Genomic DNA, 20,187 nt, shown 5'->3' on the forward strand with positions numbered 1-20,187 from the left:
CCTTTAGCCTCCTTGCCGTTCTGATTCCTGCGGCCCTGGGAAGTTTTTTATTGCATTTTTTTTTTATCATGTAGCTAGCCTAGCGCTAGCTACATGATGCCCCCCTCCCTGCAGCGTCCCTCCCACCCCTCCGATCGCCGCCGGCGCACTCGCCCATAAGAAAATCCCGTTCTGAGTGGTATTTCCTTTAGGGCTTCCCCCGTCACCATGGCGACGATCGCGATGATGTCGCCGATGTCATCGGGAGTCCCGATCCACCCCTCAGCGCTGCCTGGCACTGATTGGCCAGGCTGCGCAAGAGGACTCGGCGGGGGGCCCTCTAACGCAGCGGGTCGCGGCGAATCGGCAGTGGCGATCGCAGGTAACACGCAGCAAGCAAAGTGCTTGCTGCGTGCTTTAACCTCCTTGGCGGTATGAAAAATACCGCCAGGAGGGAGCGCAGCAGTTTTTTAAAAAAAATTTTTTTTTTTAATCATGTAGCGAGCCGAGGGCTCGCTACATGATAGCCGCTGCTGAGCGGCATCCCCCCGCCCGCTTCGATCGCCTTCGGCGATCTCCGATCAGGAAATCCCGTTCATAGAACGGGATTTCCTGGAGGGCTTCCCCCGTCGCCATGGCGACGGGGCGGGATGACGTCACCGACGTCGGGACGTCATTGGGAGTCCCGGGCCACCCCTCGGCGCTGCCTGGCACTGATTGGCCAGGCAGCGCTGGGGTCTGGGGGGGGGGGGGGGCCGCGCGCCGCAGCAAATAGCGGCGATCGGGCGGGGGCCGGCGGCGATCAGAGTGCTGGCGCAGCTAGCAAAGTGCTAGCTGCGTCCAGCAAAAAAAAAAAATTATGAAAATCGGCCCAGCAGGGCCTGAGCGGCACCCTCCGGCGGCTTACCCCGTGTCCAGCACGGGGTTACCGCTAAGGAGGTTAAAAAAAAATTATGTAAATCGGCCCAGCAGGGCCAGAGCAGTCCTCCGCAGCGGGTTACCCCGAGCTCAGCTCGGGATAACCGGCAAGGAGGTTAAAGAGAGCCCGAGGTGGGTTTGTGAAATCATATTAGGACATAGAGGCATGTTCTGTATACAATGACCAGCCTTTGTGTCCTTTTTTTGTGCATCCAGGAGCCCCCCCAGCTCTGCTGTCCCCCATTAAAAAAAAAAAAAAAAAAAAAAAGCACCAGGCTAGCGACACGCAGATTGTCGCTAGCCTACTATTTACCTCTGCTTGTCAGTCACCGCCACTCCCCCGCCTCATGTATTAGAAGCCTGGTGCTTTTTTTTAATGGGGGACAGCAGAGCCGGTGTGTGTGTGTGTGTGGGGGGGGGGGGGTGGACGCACAATGAAAGGACACAGACACTGGTCATTATATACAGAACATGCCTCACAAACCCACCTAGGGTTCTCTTTAAAGTAAAAAAACAAAAATCTATTCATGGGAGCACCAGTGGGATGATGATGGATGCCTAAGGACAATCTTACTTTTAGGCAACCTATTTAATGCATGCGAGCTCATGTTATCCCCAGCCTTATTGGTGTGTCAGAAGGAGACGCCCTAGAGAATCTTCCTTACTTGGTTTAGTATAGTTTAACGGTTTATCTTAATCCCCTTGAGCAAAGGTTAGGATACAGTACTATAGGTAACCATTAACAGAAAATGAAGTTAAGGAAATAAGCAGAATTTTACCTTGCATAATTTAATGAACAAAATTGCTTATTTTTATATTATAAAGCTATAAAATAAGTAGTCAATGTTTGCCCATTTAAGTCTTACCTCAACCAGATTTAAAGTCTTAAATTGTTGCCTGCATGATGAATCACTTTTTTTCCCACTGTGTGACGTGAGCAGGAATAGCACAATCTCCCACAGTGCTCTGGGGCAGAAGGCTGGATAACATAGCCTAGGCTAAACACCACTGAAAGAGTGGGGTTCCATAGCACTATATACCAAACGATAGAAGAGCTGATACTGAAACCAGGATAATTAAGGTATTAGTGGATACACTGAATAATTTATTAGCTTTTACTATACTTAGTCATTATGGCACCACCTAAAGAGGAACTTAAACCCAGCATTTAACTTCATCCCAATCAGTAGCTGATGCCCCCCCCCCCTTTTTTTTAATAGATCATCAGGGTGTCTGTGTGGCTGTATTGTGGTGAAACCCCTCCCATAGTGTGATGTCAGGACCAGTGATGAGCTCACAAGTAGTGAGCTATTCGAATCTGTGATTAAAATAAGTCTTGATTGCCTCAGGTGTGCGGCTGGGAGAGAGGGGGCTACTTACCCATAAGTCTGCAGTCCTCTATGCGTTCCAAACATCTTGCACGCATCCTATTGGATGCGTTGCAAGACTCACTACGCACACTTCCTCCTCACACCTGAGGCAATCAAGCCTCATTTTAATCACGGATTCAAATAGCTCACTACTTGTGAGCTCATCACTAGTCAGGACCATGGTCCTGGACAATTTGCCTTCTGTGAACCTCACTGCATTGTGGAAAATAACATTTTTTTCCCCAACTGTCAAGCAAGCAGTATCTCTCTGTCCACAGAACTCAAATGAGCATTCTGAACAGATCACCAGGCAAAACTAAAGATGTCAATGAAGAACTAGTGACTCTCACACCAAAATTCTTTGTAATAAACTTGTATTGGAAAAACATACATACATAAACACTTTGCCAACAGTATCAATTACTGATGCTGCTCTCCTGCCCCACTTTACAGGGCTGTTTACTGCTGTATGTTGCCCACTTGTCTTTACCAGTCTGGACTGGTGTACATAAGTGACTTTATTGTGTTCAAACAAGTTCCCATTGCATCATATGCTGTGTTCCTACTGAATATACTAGCACCGTTTATGTATGAAACCCGTTTGTGTATTTCCAATACAAATTTATCGAAAATCGTTTTGCTGGTGTGAGGCACTTTTTTTCATTGTACTTGTAAGCCTTGTTTATAGACTGAACACCCAAAAATGTTACCCATGCCATTTGTTTATTTTTTTGAGGTTTATACCTTCTTTCTCAATACAGAACTAAAGATGTCACCGCCAGTGATAAAATTTAAACATGTAAATCAGGAAGAGGAAAGATATTACAATGCGCAAACACTGACTAAATCTATAAAGGAATACTGTAAAAAAATAAGCAATTTTATTCATTATGTTATTTTCACTACAGTTCATTTTTAAGTTAGCAATAATTACTAATTTGCCACAAAGGCTTAGCCCTTTGATTAAACCAATATTAAACTTATTTGTTTAAGCTCAGTGTTCTCCCCAGGCTATTTTAGCCGGGTGCTCCACCCGGCTAGATTTGGTGACCACCCGGCTGTCATTGGCTCACGTTCTCACCACCTCTTATGCTGTAAGCAGAGTTGCCCTGCATTTTCATCTCTCCCCACCCGGCTGTTTTTTCATGCCACCCGGCTACAATTTCATGCCACCCGGCTGGAAAATAGTTCTGGGGAGAACACTGAAGCTTATAATGGGAGTGTGCCGTTGGGAGGGGGGGGTTGGAAATCTTGTTTGGGTGAGCTTCATTACTTACAGGGCATCTCCTCTGGCCCTCCTTCCATATGATCTACTCACACAGCTGCCACATTTTCAACCCGGGAAAGTCTTGCGCACGCTCATCACAATGCATGCTGGGAGATTTAGTCCATGGATGCGAGAGCATCTCCGTACTCGCATCCACATGTTACATCTTCCAGGATGCACTGAGTCGGACGAGCGACCTCACTGGAAACCTGAAAAATGCTGCAGCTGCAGTCTCTCCCTGGGGAAGATGGCGTACCCCATACGGACAGGGGGCCATACGAGTAATACACTGTAAGCAAGCAAGGATGCTGACACAAACCCCTCCCCCCCATAGCATACTCCATTACAGGCCAATTTTAAATGTTTCTACTTTGAGGAGCTCAGTGTTTGAAATAAATGAAAACTTCTGAAATAGAAAAATCACCATTCAACTAGAAGCCAGAGAAGACTTTTTGTAAGGGACAGTAAACTCAAACTGATCTTTGAAACCCTGGCTAAAAGTACTCTATGTGCTCTGTTTGGCATACTATTCTCAAAAGATCCCAATGCTTCTATTTTGCTGCAAGAGCAATTAATTTTTTTATTTTTTTTATTTTTTTTACAATAAAAGTGAAATTTCCCTTTAGTGAGGAGAGATATTTGAATCTAACTCAACAGACACATAAAAATAGATTAACCTCCTTAGCGGTAAGCCCTAGTCATGCTCAGGATGGAAATTTGCAGCTCAGAGCAGTAACCCCGAGCTGGATCCATGGAGGGTGTGTAATGTGCAAGGTTGCCACAGACCTATCTAGCGGTATGATTTTTAGGGTCTAAAAGCTTGAGTAAAAATTGCACTGTTTTTAGACGATTATGCTAGGTACACGCCATACAATTTTCTGGAAGATTTACCTGCCAGATCGATTATTTCCAACATGTCCGATCTGAATTCAATTGATTTTCCGATCGATTTTCCAATCGATTTCTATAAATGTGAACGGAAATTGATCGGAAAAATGTAAGATTGGACATGTTGGAAAATTGTATGGAGTGTACCTAGCATAAGATCTGGAAGTAATCATATTGCTAGGGTGGTTAATCTAGTAACAAATTACCATAAGTGGAATACCACTGTTGCAATGCAAGGTAGGAAGAGACTTGGGTATATGGTACTTGCAGACAAGAAGATGAACAATGTTTTGTGCCAGAGTTCTGGAAAGGCTAAAACAATTTTGAGATATACTGTATATACTCGGATACAAGTCGACCTCGTGTATAAGTCGACCCCAATATTTGACCCTCTTGAGCTGGATTTTTTTTTATTTACTCAAGTACAAGTCTACCCAGGAAAGTTAAAAAGACTGCACTTGGGCACCAGGATGTCTCAGTGTGGTCACTGTGACCCCTCTGTGTGGCCCCTGTGTCCACCAGGCTGTGTGGCCCCTCTAGCTTTGTGGCCCCAGTGTCCCCTTGGCTGTGTGGCCCCTATAGCTATGTGGCCCATGCCCCCCTGGTTGTGTGGCCCCTATGTCCCCTAGCTGTGTGTCCCCTGTTTTACAGGAGCTGCAGCAGCCAGCATCTGTCTCCCCTTCCCCAAAGTGCTACAGCACACAGCTTGCTGAAATTCCCCACTCCCTTCCACCACCAAGGAAAGGGCCCCCGTCTCACTCCCTCCCCAGCAGCTCTCCACAAAGCCCCCCTCCCTCCCATCACCACGCAAAGGATGGCTTCTTCTTCCTCTCGCTCAGCCCTCTGTGTCATCAATGCAGCATCAGCGCTGAAGTGGAAACGTAACTCACTGACTACACAGCGCGACATCCTCTGTTGTCCCTCTGCTCGTTCTGGTCTGTTAGTTTACAATACCACAGCTACGGCTCCGATGTCATGTGATTTCATGTGTCATCGGAGCCGTAGCTGTGGTATTGTAAACAGACCAGAGTGAGCAGAGGGACAAGGGAGGATGTCGCGCTGTGTAATCAGTGAGTTTACACGTCAGCGCTGACCATTAGATGACTGCGGCAGAGGGGGGAGAGAGGGGGAAAAGACCATCCTTTACGTGGTGATGGGAGGGAGGGGGGCTTTCTGGAAAGCTGCCAGCGTTAGGACTGAGTAAGGGGAGAGAAAGAGGCTCCCCTACAATTCTCTGCTATAAGTTGTGAAATTTAGGACTACTCAAGTATAAGGTGACCCCCCCACTTATATACTTTGAGTCAGTCCTAAATTTCTCGACTTATAGGCGAGTATATACGGTATTTAAAAAATAAATAAATAAATAACTCAAGAGTTAGGAATCGTTTAAAGGTGAATTCCATAGAAGGGAAGCCCACTCAACTACATGCTTTAAAGGACAACCGAGGTGAAATGTGACATGATGAGCGAGACATGTGTATGTACAGTGCCAAGCACACAAATAACTAGGCTGTGTTTCTTTTTTTCTTTCATTTTTAGGAGACTGAGGATAGATACAATTGCTTTTCTCATCAGTTTATTTTCACCTCGGATGTCCTTTAAATGTACTAAGCTTTACAGAAGGTTTCCACGCACCTTAGCTTGAAAGCAAACAGTCATGTCAAAGTTCAGTACTCTGATATTGTAAAGCACACCCCTACAACAACGCCAAAGAAGAGTACTTCTCCACCAGCACAGGAAAGAGGGGGAGAGTGGTGAAGTGCTGTATGCTGCCTTTCGTATCATTGCAGTAAAAAGAAGGAGAATCACTGCTCACTGCACTTGTGAGAGACAGTGCTGGACCGTTGGCTGCCTGGCCCAATGAAACTAGACTCAAAAAGGAAAGCCCGCAACAATGTCTCTCCAAGAGAGGCTCAATATTTATTTAGGACATATCCTCAAAACAGTAAAAAGTACAAAGCTTTGTACTTTTGACTGTTTTGAGGATATGTCCTAAATAAATATTGAGCATCTTTTGGAGAGACATCGTTGCGGACCTTCCTTTCCTTTTTGAGTCCATCATTACTGGATTGGAATTTAAACTGCAGAATTTATTCTAGGAAAAACATTTAGGATACTGGATTTTCCCAAATGTAACTGGATTTAAACTGACCTTGTACTGGAGATGAAACCTGTTTATATATTAAGGTCAATCGCCCCCACCTGCAAAGTCCTTGGAGTGTGCCATTATCATAATTCAGCCTCATCCTAGTTACTGCTACCCAATATTGCCATAATACCTCATTGTGGGCAATGGATCTACAGTGAGACTGCATGACAATTGCAGGCAGCAGCAACAAAAAGCAATTGGAAAGGTGGTGGAACATTAAGAAGCTAGATAGAGGAGACACAATATTTAGAAAAAGTCATGTACAAATCATTTATCATCAAGCTTCATATCCAAGCGCTGCAGGCAGTGGGACTGTCGGGTAGGTGGCTGCAGTACCAAGCTCCCTAGTTTACAGTTATGTTGCTTTTCCCTGCATTTTCTAAGGCAGATATGGCAGGCTTGGTACATGCATATAACTGAACACCATTAACCACTTCCCAACCGCCCATAGGTGGCAGGAAGTGGCCATGCGAGTGAATGTGCACGCCCCCGTGGCACCCGCGAGTGCACTCTGATCCTCTTCCTTGCAAAACAAAAGAAGGGAAGGAGGACAGAAGCAGGACAAAGCAGAAGCTGAGAGGACCGACAATCGTGTAGCTTATTAGTGAAAGCCGAATTCTGGGCTTACAACAAGATTTTACTGCAATCTTCAGTGGATGTTATGAACACAAGGAGAAAAAGCAAAAAAAAAAAAAAAATATGCAGCTTTCGGGACTTCTTATTAAATGTTTATATAGTGCAAACATGTTCTTGTCACCAACAGTCCCTGTGACTTCTGCAATCATGCAAAATCACATTGCAATTGAATCGCACTAGTGTTATAACAATAATCCTAACATTTGTATAGAGCTTTTTCCTGTCTGACTCAAAACGCTTGAGAGCTGCAGCCACTAACGGCCTGCTCAACAAGTCACCCTGCAGTGTTTGAGAGTTTTGCTCAAGGTGTCCTTACTGAATAGGTACTGACTTTAACCAGGACTCCAGCCCTGGAGACCATTTCAAAGGCAGGGCCCTTAATGAGTACACTATCCAGCCACTATAAAAAGGGTTCCTGTGATTTTCATTATTTTGCCGATATCCTAGCATTTCACATGCAGTTGGAAAATGCAGCAAAAATCGAGTGTGGTATAAAACAGCCCTAAAGGAGGAGATCATACATTGGAAGATGCAATTTGCTCATTCATTTTATTATTGAAGTTTCTACAAAACTGAAGGGGGGGGGGGGTTATTTTTTTTTTTTTTTAAATAAATAAAAAGAATTGTTTTAGTCAAATGATTTAGTTGTATTCAACACACAGACAAAAACATACAAAGAAACAATCCCTCCACAGAACTAGAAAAGGTGTGTCTGTAGTGATGTGTGCTGGAGTTTTGAGACCTGTGGACATTCACACAAACGCAATGTAATATATGTAAAGAATGCTTACCTAACCAGTTGTAGAAGTAGTACAGTAGAAGCAGCATGACGCAACATATGACAACGAACAGAATGACAGTGACAGGCGTGAAGGTCACATTTTCATCTTTTTTCTTCTGTCCTTCACTTTCATGTACAGTAGGAGAAGGTCTCAAGTCCTCCCTGGTATACCAATATAGCATACAATGGGTGAACTATCAGCATGCTTCAACTCGATTATTCACAACAAAATGACACTGAGCAACTAAAAATACTTTAACTCCTACACAACCGCCGCATTGTGTATTTACGCCCCCCCCCCCCCCCCCGGCACAACGACCGTTGGCGTAAATACACGTACCGGCGTGGTTTACCTCGCCGCTCCCAATCGCATTCATTTCTGCCGCAATTCCGCCGATAAGGTGATCAGAGACAGGCTTGTTTCCATCCTGATTGCTGTGCCCACGATGCATGAAAAGCTGGCATCACACAGACGTCGACATTTTATTCACGTACACAGATACACTTACTACTTCCGAGTATGGTTTAAAAAAAAAAAAAAGTAAAATGCACCCAAACATGCCACATATACTTTATATATAATTACTTTTAATTAAATTTTAACACATTACACCCTTACCATATAGTTACAAAAATAAAAAACATGAAAAAAATAAAGACAATTTAAAGATAAACAAAACAAAAAAAAACAAAACATAAAAATAGTGACCTTATAGACATTTTAATATGCATGCCATGAGGGTTTATAACTGTTTATTTTGAAAATAAAAGGCCTATCATTAGGTATATGGTAAAACCAAAAAAAAAAACAAAAAAAAACAAACAAAAAAAAAACACAAAAGTGAAAAAATGCACCTTTATTTCCAGATAAAATAATACTGCCATACATTGTATTAGGGACACACTCTAAAAGGTGTAATAACAGGGATAAATGGGCAAATAAGATGTGTGTGGGTTTTATCCACAGTAGCAAGTATTATTTTAAAACTATAATGGCCGACCACTGAGAAATAATTATTTTTTTTCTTATTATTCCCTTTAAAATGTATATAAAATAAAAGAATTTTAGCAAAAAGTACCACCCAAAGAAAGCCTAATATGTGGCAAACAATATAAAGATCATTTCTGTGTGATTAGGAACAAAGTTATTGGCAAATGAATAGGAGGAGCATGATGTGAAAATTACTCTGGTTTTTAAGGGGGAAAACCTGCAATTGGGAAGTGGTTAATGTAATGTGCGATTTGTTAATTTTAAATGTTTTTCTTTTCCAAAACTAGAGTTAAAAGCAGGCACTTATAATGCATTAATTTTACAGCACACATGTATCATGTAATGTTTATAGGATGAAATAAAAACTCAGTTTTCTTAGGGCTTTTTTTTATGGTAAGTTTTTTAAGCTGGTTAGATTTTCAGTGAATAAAGATTTATACAGTTCCAAAAGCAGTGGCGAGTTGTAGATCAAAATGCCTTTACAGGCTTCCAATTCCTCACGTTTGTAACCCATCATCAGCTTTGTGATGTCCAAGGAGGAGGATGGATTATATAAGCAATAATTAATGAAGACCTTGTTACAGCTTCCCTCTTTATGGTAGAAACAGTCCATGCACTTATGGGCTGCTGAACCTTTTTGGCCAGCAGTAGCACTAGGGACGTTAGTAAAAATCAGTTAAAAAACACACAAAAAAAAAAAAAAAAAAACTTGCTGGTGACCATGCACTGATCTGCTTCTCTCAGCAGATTCAAATGTTTTTGAAGTGATTTATCATAATGCCAACCTATCTGAGAGCCAGTGAACACCAAAAACCTCTAGCAGATTCGCAAAATGCTAGAGATTTTTGAAGCAGATTTTCAGAGCGATTCTAGGCATGTTTAGAGATTTTCTAAACATGCCTAGCGTTTTTGTGTAGCAGATTTCATATATTGTTACAGTAAAAGCTGTTACTGAACAGCTTCTGTAACAAAAACGCCTGGAAAACCGTTTTGAACTAGCGTTTTTCAGAGCGGTTTTCCACCTTCCTATACTTCAACATTGAGAAAGAAATGCCTCAGAAATCTCAAAAACGCTCCAGCCCCCGACTTTGCGTTTGTGTAAAAAAACGAACCTCTCTGGTGTGCACCAGCCCATTGAAATACATTACCCAAGCAGTTTTCTAACCTCTAGCGTTTTTAAAAACGCTCCAGAACCGCTCTGGTGTGCACCAGCCCTCACTGATGAGATTGGACACTTTATAAAGCACCAACATTTGTACACTTAAAGAGGAACTCCAGTGAACATTTTTACTGTTGGCAGGTGATGTAGCTGCTGCATGGTTTTTTGGCAGTTGGACACAGCTGTAAACAGCTATTTCACACAATGGCTATCATTCATAAACTTGCTGGCGGTAAGGAGAACCCGTGCGGGAGAATACCGCAGTCGGTAGTTTAGCCTTCTGGGTGGTCATTCATAAAAATTGTGCCTGGTGCGATAGCAGTGCGGAGGTTTTCTGGAGAATGGTGTCGGTAGGCGGGCGGTAGGCATGCGGAAACAGAAAGGCTGCCCGATTCCCTCTGTGCGCTGCTCTCTCTTCTGCTGCTTGGGAGGTCCGTCCCATTCACTTACAAGTACTCCACAAGCTTCCAGCTACATCCAGGGGATCGGTAATCCCCTTGCGCATACCGCTATGTGGAAATGTTTATGAATGGACATTTTGCTACTTTTTCTGGATAACTGCGTATCAACACCGCACAAGGCGGTAAGTTATCACTCTGCACGGGAATGTCAGCTCCGCATGCGGAAAGAGCCTTTATGAATTGACATTTTGCAATGTGGTCGGTAAAGTCAGCGGTATTAAGCATTTCCGCATGCGGGAATGCTTTATGAATGATAGCCAATGCAGCAAGATTCATAGACAGGAAACTGCCAAGAGTACGTACTTTTCTTGTTTCTTGTGGGAGGGGTTTCACCACAATATCAGTCATACAGCGCCCCCTGATGGTCTGTTTGTGAAAAGGAATAGATTTCTCATGTAAAAAGGGGGCATCAGCTACTGATTGGGATAAAGTTTCATTCTTGGTCGGAGTTTCTCATTAAGCACAAGTACACTACCATTTTAATGTCTTTTGTATTCAATTTCTGCTGGATTTCTGTGCAAAAATTGGTTCAATTAATTTCATGAATTGTTTTCCTGTAGTTTACCAAAATGTGCCAAGCAAAGGTCTAGTACAAAACATACATTTTATTTAAAATTCTGCCTTTCTGCCAGGCCACGATTCATTTTTTGGCGGTTTTTCACAAAAAAAAAAAAAAAATTGTGTTAAGGTTTCCAGAGAAGTGAAAACTTGCATACAAACAAATTTTATTGCGAAAAACACATGAAACATGGAACCCTGACTTAGAACTGATGGACAAGCCTGACTCAACCATACCTTTTTCATCTATATACAGTTTGTGCTATAAACCTGTGCTTCTAGAGACATTCTTGGCCTACAAGTTCATTAAAAAAGATGGTCTGTTTAGTTCTAGCCACCGTGTGATCTGGGGCAGCAAGGCCTTCCTTTTTAAACGCATGCTTTTAAGTGATGACCTTGTATTACCTTCTGTTTTAAAAAGTCAGAATCAGAATTCTGTTGATTTCATTGCACTAGGAAAATGTTTATTTCATAGACTGAGGAGAGGCGTTTTATACTTACATCTCTGACAATCCACTCCAGTAACCACCCAATGCCACAGTGAACACAGAGATAAGGAAAATCACCAGCAGGCTGTAATCAAACAGTGGAAATGCAGGAGAGTACATAGTCACAGCGATATCTTCCCCAAGCACCTAGAAAGAGAGGTTGACATTTATATTACACTGCATTTTTATTTTTACTTTCATGATCTTACGGAAGCATTGAGATTCAATAAGGTTTCCCATTAAGATGCAATGCAAGTAACATAAGAACCAGAATACCATATATACTACTATAAATCGAGAAATTTAGGACTGACTAAAAATTTGGGGGTCGCCTTATACTAGAGTCCGTTCTAAATTTCTTGCCCTGTAGCGGGGATTGAGGGAAGGGGGACGCCACTCTCTCTCCCCCTTCCCGCAGCGCTGGAGACATGAATGTGCTAAACCCCTTCAGCCCACCACCACCAACCACAATGTGGCTACTTCTTTCTATTCCCCCTCCCATGTGTAATTATGCACCGCGGCGCCAAAAGCCGCCATTCAAAAATCTAGCGCTGGGCTCTACGTCCTATTCCCTCTCTCTCTCTGGCCACATGGAGGGGGGATATTTTATCACAAAAGCACTGGCCACAATGGAGGGGGATGTTTTACTGCACAGCACTGGCCACAATGGAGGGAGGGATGTTTTACTGCACAGCACTGGCCACAATGGAGGGAGGGATGTTTTACTACACAGCACTGGCCACAATGGAGGGGGAGTAGGGATGTTTTACTCCACAGCACTGGCCACAATGGAGGAGGGGGGGGATGTTTTACTACAAAGTAATGGCCACAATGGAGGGGGGGGGGGATGTTTTACTACACAGCACTGGCCACAATGGAGGGGGGAGTAGGGATGTTTTACTACAAAGCACTGGCCACAATGAAGGGGGAGTAGGGATGTTTTACTACAAAGCACTGGCCACAATGGAGGGGGGAGTAGGGATGTTTTACTACAAAGCACTGGCCACAATGGAGGGGGGGGGGGGGGGAGTAGGGATGTTTTACTACAAAGCACTGGCCACAATGGAGGGGGGGGGGGGGGGGAGTAGGGATGTTTTACTACAAAGCACTGGCCACAATGGAGGGGGGAGGAGGGATGTTTTACTACAAAGCACTGGCCACAATGGAGGGGGGGGGGGGTGTTTTACTACACAGCACTGGCCACAATGGAGGGGGGGGGGGTGTTTTACTACACAGCACTGGCCACAATGGAGGGAGGGATGTTTTACTCCACAGCATTGGCCACAATGGAGGGGGGGGGGTGTTTTACTCCACAGCACTGGCCACAATGGAGGAGGGGGGGGGGGGATATTTTACTCCACAGCACTGGCCACAATGGAGGGGGAGGGGGGGATGTTTTACTCCACAGCACTGGCCACAATGGAGGGGGGGGGATGTTTTACTACACAACACTGGCCACAATGGAGGGGGGTGGAGGGATGTTTTACTACACAACACTGGCCACAATGGAGGGGGGTGGAGGGATGTTTTACTACACAGCACAGGCCACAATGGAGGGGGGGGGGATGTATAACTACACAACACTGGCCACAATGGGGGGGCGTTTTACTACAGAGGACTGGCCACGATGGAGGGGGGGGGATGTTTTACTACACAACACTGGCCACCATGGAGGGGGGATGTTTTACTACACAACACTGGCTATAATGGAGGGGGGATGTTTTACTACACAACACTGGCCACCATGGAGGGGGGATGTTTTACTACACAACACTGGCTATAATGGAGGGGGGATGTTTTACTACACAACACTGGCCACAATGGAGGGGGAGGGGATGTTTTACTACACAGCACTGGCCACAATGGAGGGGGGGGGGGATGTTTTGCTACACAATACTGGCCACAATAGAGGGGGGGAAGGGGGACACATTGACAAGCCTAAATGAAGAGGGGGAGTGGCCACACAAATACTTTTTGATATGCTAACTACTTTATAATATGCAGCATTATAGTATACACGGTATACTAGGTTTTTGCTATCAATGTACTAAAACCAATAAGATAAGGTATTGCAATATCTACTTGATCTGTGAATGACTGCAAGTGTTGACAAGCTAATACAGGAGCAACAGGAGGTTGCTCGTGCTATTTCGCTTAGTGGATCAACCCCCTTGTGCGTTTGTATGCAGAAAAAAAATACAAGCAGTTTTTCACAGCAACTAACAAAATAGAGAGAATTATGAAAGATAACAGTTTCCAGTACATATGAAACATCTGTAACCACCTACCTCAGCCATGCTTACAATGTCTCCATATCTCACATAAGCAATTGGTATGGTCAAGTTCTGATAGTTACTTCTGCTCTCTGAGATTCTAATCTGCAATTAAAAAAATGAGGAAGTTGTTAGAATGGAGACTGTTCAGATGGACATTCAAACAGAACACTTGCAACATGTTATGGGCATTTTACATATGCTCATATCACACGGCTTGGTGTTAACGGACATGTACTCAAAGTGTATTGCTGGTGTTACCATGCATCCTAAACCCTGAAAAGCCTTCCGCAAAGAACTCTGGGAGTTGGGAGGGGGTAATCTGGGCAAAAATAAGCTTCTCTGGAGCGGTGGTCAAAGCGACAGGCGTTGCAAACTTCTGGTTAGCAATGGATTTTGTGACAGTGGAGAAAGTAGACCGTTTCAGAGTCATAGGATGTGGATGCATCTATCACTACTCAGATGTGCCAGATTCCTGAATCCACTTGCTGTATACTGGACTGGATAACATAGTTACAGTGTTGTCCATAATTAATCATACCCCTGGCAAATTTTGACTTTTATTTCTACCAGCAAGTAATTTTTGATGGGAAATGGCATAGGTGTCTCCCAAAAGATAACAAGAAGATGTACAAGAGGCAATATTGTGGGGTGGGGGAAGTCACAGCTTTTTATTTTCATTTGAGCAAAAAAAGTGTCCAGTCCAAAATTATTCATACCCTTTACAAACTGTCACAGTCTGTTGGAAAATGGTTCTATACCATTTCCAAATAGTTCAAGCTGTTCTAAACCATCCTAATTACTCAGATTAATTGGGAACAGCTGTTTTAATAAACTCAACAGGTGAAAAATAACAGCTCTCTGCAGTTGGCTTGTGGACAGTCACGGCTAAGGCAAAGGAGCGCATTGAGGAACCTATGTCATTTCCCGTCAAAATTTGCATTGTTGCTGCTCACACGTCAGGGAAGGGCTACAAGGCCCTTTCTAAATGTTTTCAAGTGCCAGTAGCTACAGTGCAAAGTATTATTAAAAAATACTAGCTGTTCGCACTGTGGGAAATCTCAGAGCATGTGGTTGGAAGCCAAAAGTGACACCTGTGCTGGCAAGGAGGATAGTGAGAGAGGTGAAAAGGAATAGGGGCCCGTTTCCACTAGGACAAAGAAGAAGACTTCTGGTCTTCTGTGTTATGGTCAGATGAAACAAAAATTTAAATTGTTTGGTCACAATGTTTCCTCCTTTTGGCGTAAAAAAAAAAAAAAAAGAGAGAGAGAAGCCTTCAACCCAAAGAACACCATCCCCACTGTCAAACATGGTGGTGGGAACCCAATGCTTCGGGGGTGTTTTTCAGGCAATGGACCAGGGAACCTAATTACAGTAAACGGCACCATGAAAAAAGCACAATACATGAGGTGTCTCAATGACAACATCAGGCAGTCTGCAGAGAAACTTGGCCTTGGGCACCAGTAGACATTTCAGCAAGACAATCACCCAAAACACACAGCAAAAGTGGTAAAGAAATGGTTAGCAGACAACATTAACATTTTGGAGTGGCCCCGCCAGAGTCCTGACTTGAATCCAACTGATAATCTGTGGAGGGAGCTAAAGATCAGGGTGATGGCAAGAAGACCCTCCAATCTGAAACAATTGGAGTTTAATTCTAAAGATGAATGGGCAAAAATACCAGTGGAAACATGCAAAAAGCTGGTCTGCAATTATAGGAAGCGTTTGATTGCTGTAATAGCCAATAAAGGCTTTTCTATTAATTATTGAGAAGATTATGAATAATTTTGGACTGGACACTTTTTGCTCAAATGTAAATACAATCTGAGAATTTTTTTCCCCCACAATAATGCCTCTTGTGCATCATCTTATCTTTTGGGAGACACCTATGTCATTTCCCGTCAAAATTTGCCAGGGGTATGAATAATTATGGGCAGCACTGTACATAGCCATTTGGTTTTAAAAAATGACGGTTGTGTCAAGATCAACCAGAACAAATAATCAAATCATATCAGAAAACATTATATATCATTTAGTATAGCAATTCTAAAATATGGATAATTACTTTGGAAGGCAGGACGATGTTGGATTACTTAAAAAAACAAAAACTTAGTGACTGGGTTTTCCTGACAAGTTTTATGTCCTAAAGTATAGTTGCTTCATTCTTTTTTTACAAGTTTTTAGCATTTGGAAGAGAATTTGCTTCACTGCACTCCAACTTCTTTTTGTGCAACTCTACAATGCAGGCAGGGCATGAGGCTTTAGCAATTCTTAAATAAATCTTCCCGTTTTTGGAAGTTGCTTTACATTTTGTTCATCATGCTGCATTTGATAATTACTATGATGTTAATTCTTTATTATTTATTTTTAGTTATTTTAAGTATGTATATAGCGCCGCCATATTTTGCAGCAATGTACAGAGTATATTGTCTTGTCACTAACTATCCCTCAGACGGGCTCACAATCCAGTGCCTACCATAGTCATATGTCTATGTACAGTCCACAGGGGCACAGCAGCACCACTGCACATGTTGGTGGGTGCACGCAACAGGTGGGATCCTCACTTCCACCAGGTCTATGTATCATGTACTGTAGTGCATGTCTCAAGGCTCATACACACATCAGACCATAGTCTTTTGAAAATGAAAGATCACAGATCTGTTTTACCCCCTTCCATGTAGTATGAGAGCCATACTCTACACAGTCTATTCTATGGAGCTGAACTCCCCATCAGAAAAAAATCTTTGCAAGATGCTGTACACACAGATGCTGTACAGACACAAAAGATCTGTAGCTGCAAAAGATCTGTTCCTGCCAAAAATCCAACCCTGCAAATTGCAATGATAGTCTATGAGAACTGCAGATCATCGTACACACATGATTTAACTGACATTCATCTGCAGATCAGATCCACCAGGTTGGATTTTCAGATCTGCAGATCTGTCAGTTAAATCATGTGTGTATGATGATCTGCAGATCTCAGACTATCATTGCAATTTGCAGGGTTGGATTTTTGGCAGGAACAGATCTTTTGCAGCTACTGATCTTTTGTGTCTGTACTGCATCTGTGTGTGCAGCATCTTGCAAAGTTTTTTTTCTGATGGGGAGTTCAGCTCCATAGAATAGACTGTGTAGGTATGGCTCTCATACTACATGGAAGGGGGTAAAACTGGTCTGTGATCTTTCATTTTCCAAAGACCATGGTCTGATGTGTGTATGCACCCTCATAGTCTAAGGCCAATTTAGGGGGAAGCCAATTAACTTATCTGTATGTTTTTGGAATGTGGGAGGAAACCGGGAGAGACCCACGCAGACACGGGGAGAACATACAAACTCCTTGCAGATGTTGACCTGGCTAGGATTAGAACCAGGGACCCAGCGCTGAAAGGCGAGAGAGCTAACCACTACGCCACCGTGCTGCCCGATTATGTCTATCATTCATAAAAGTGTTGTCGGTAACAAAATTCCCTGCGGGAAAATACCGCTGTCGGTATTTCAGCCTTCTGGGTGGTCATTCATAAAAAAATTTCTAGTTGCGATAGGAGTGCGGAGATATCCCGCTGTAGGCTAGCGTTAGGGTGTCGGTAGGCATGCGGAAACAGGAGAAGCTGGCCGAGTCCCTCCGTGCGGTGTTCTCTCTGCTGCTGCTTGGGAGGTCTGTCCCATTCACTTACATGTACTCCGAATGCTTATCGCTACATCCAGGAGAGCAGTAATCCCCGTCCGCATCCCGCTTGCGTTAATTTTTATGAATGGACATTGTTACATTTCCGCATAGAATCACTGCATAATGCGGTAATTTATCGCTCTGCTTGGGAAAGTCAGCTTCGCTAGCGGAAACAGCCTTTATGAATACACATTTTGCTCAGTGCTCGGCAAAGTCAGCTATTTCTAGCATTTCCGCATGCGGGAACGCTTTATGAATGATAGCCATTGTATCAAATCTATATTTTGTTTACACCTTGGACTTTATTATGCACACCGTGTTTGTTTCTTACTCACTACAGCACCGCAGAATATGTACATCCTTTATAAATGAGTAACTATAATCAGTTTTTTCTAATATTCCATCACCAAAAACCGCTTGGCTGAAGGTGGCAGTGTCATGTCATTTGTCCAGGTAACTAAGCTTTTAGACTTCACTGGAACCCAATGACACCCTTTCCATAATGTGTCCTTAAATATCAGAAGGTGGGTGAACAATTATTTATTAGCCATAAAATGGTGATAATTGCAATGCATTTTGGCAAACTGCATTTTTCCAAACCTCTTAACCACTTCAGGACCACAGTCTTTTCGCCCCTTAAGGACCGGCCACTTTTTTTCCATTCAGACCACTGCAGCTTTCACGGTTTATTGCTCGCTCATACAACCTACCACCTAAATGAATTTTGGCTCCTTTTCTTGTCACTAATAAAGCTTTCTTTTGGTGCGATTTGATTGCTCCTGCGATTTTTACTTTTTATTATATTCAGCAAAAAAGACATGAATTTTGGCAAAAAAATGATTTTTTTAACTTTCTGTGCTGACATTTTTCAAATAAAGTAAAATTTCTGTATACATGCAGCGCGAAAAATGTGGACAAACATGTTTTTGATAAAAAAAAAAACATTCAGTGTATATTTATTGGTTTGGGTAAAAGTTATAGCGTTTACAAACTATGGTGCAAAAAGTGAATTTTCCCATTTTCAAGCATCTATGACTTTTCTGACCCCCTGTCATGTTTCATGAGGGGCTAGAATTCCAGGATAGTATAAATACCCCCCAAATGACCCCATTTTGGAAAGAAGACATCCCAAAGTATTCACTGAGAGGCATAGTGAGTTCATAGAAGATATTATTTTTTGTCACAAGTAAGCGGAAAATGACACTTTGTGACAAAAAAAAAAAAAAAAAAAAGTTTCCATTTCTGCTAACTTGCGACAAAAAAAAATGAAATCTGCCACGGACTCACTATGCTCCTCTCTGAATACCTTGAAGTGTCTACTTTCCAAAATGGGGTCATTTGTGGGGTGTGTTTACTGTCCTGACATTTTGGGGGGTGCTAAATTGTAAGCACCCCTGTAAAGCCTAAAGGTGCTCATTGGACTTTGGACCCCTTAGCGCAGTTAGGCTGCAAAAAAGTGCCACACATGTGGTATTGCCATACTCAGTAGAAGTACTATAATGTGTTTTGGGGTGTATTTTTACACATACCCATGCTGGGTGGGAGAAATATCTCTGTAAATGACAATGTTTTCACTTTTTTTACACACAATTGTCCATTTACAGAGTTATTTCTCCCACCCAGCATAGGTATGTGTAAAAATACACCCCAAAACACATTATACTACTTCTCCCGAGTACGGCGATACCACATGTGTGGCACTTTTTTGCACCCTAACTGCGCTAAAGGGCCCAAAGTCCAATGAGTACCTTTAGGATTTCACAGGTCATTTTGCGGAATTTGATTTCCAGACTACTCCTCACGGTTTAGGGCCCCTAAAATGCCAGGGCAGTATAGGAACCCCACAAATGACCCCATTTTAGAAAGAAGACACCCCAAGGTATTCCGTTAGGAGTATGGTGAGTTCATAGAAGATTTTATTTTTTGTCAAAAGTTAGCGGAAAATTGATTTTTATTGTTTTTTTCACAAAGTGTCATTTTCCACTAACTTGTGCCAAAAAATAAAATCTTCTATGAACTTACCATACTCCTAACGGAATACCTTGGGGTGTCTTCTTTCTAAAATGGGGTCATTTGTGGGGTTCCTATACTGCCCTGGCATTTTAGGGGCCCTAAACCGTAAGGAGTAGTCTGGAAATCAAATTCCGCAAAATGACCTGTGAAATCCTAAAGATACTCATTGGACTTTGGGCCCTTTAGCGCAGTTAGGGTGCAAAAAAGTGCCACACATGTGGTATCGCCGTACTCGGGAGAAGTAGTACAATGTGTTTTGGGGTGTATTTTTACACATACCCATGCTGGGTGGGAGAAATAACTCTGTAAATGGACAATTGTGTGTAAAAAAATCAAAAGATTGTCATTTACAGAGGTATTTCTCCCACCCAGCATGGGTATGTGTAAAAATACACCCCAAAACACATTATACTACTTCTCCCGAGTTCGGCAATACCACATGTGTGGCACTTTTTTGCACCCTAACTGCGCTAAAGGGCCCAAAGTCCAATGAGTACCTTTAGGATTTCACAGGTCATTTTGCGGAATTTGATTTCCAGACTACTCCTCACGGTTTAGGGCCCCTAAAATGCCAGGGCAGTATAGGAAC

The 20,187-nt window shown here is 42.9% G+C and overlaps 1 protein-coding gene across 2 annotated transcripts in view; it reads right to left on the minus strand.

Annotated features, from left to right (window-relative positions):
- Window positions 1-20,187, minus strand: part of SPPL2A (signal peptide peptidase like 2A) — an 88,524-nt gene that overhangs the window by 27,399 nt on the left and 40,938 nt on the right. For both annotated transcript variants that reach the window (XM_068275397.1, XM_068275396.1), the window contains exons 4-6: window positions 13,934-14,023; window positions 11,659-11,792; window positions 7,999-8,150 (exon numbers count right to left, since the gene is read on the minus strand). In XM_068275397.1, the coding sequence (XP_068131498.1) occupies window positions 7,999-8,150; window positions 11,659-11,792; window positions 13,934-14,023 (376 nt within the window). The remainder of the gene's footprint in view (window positions 1-7,998; window positions 8,151-11,658; window positions 11,793-13,933; window positions 14,024-20,187) is intronic.

This window comes from Hyperolius riggenbachi, chromosome 3 (genome assembly GCF_040937935.1).
Source record: "Hyperolius riggenbachi isolate aHypRig1 chromosome 3, aHypRig1.pri, whole genome shotgun sequence".
NCBI lineage: Eukaryota > Metazoa > Chordata > Amphibia > Anura > Hyperoliidae > Hyperolius > Hyperolius riggenbachi.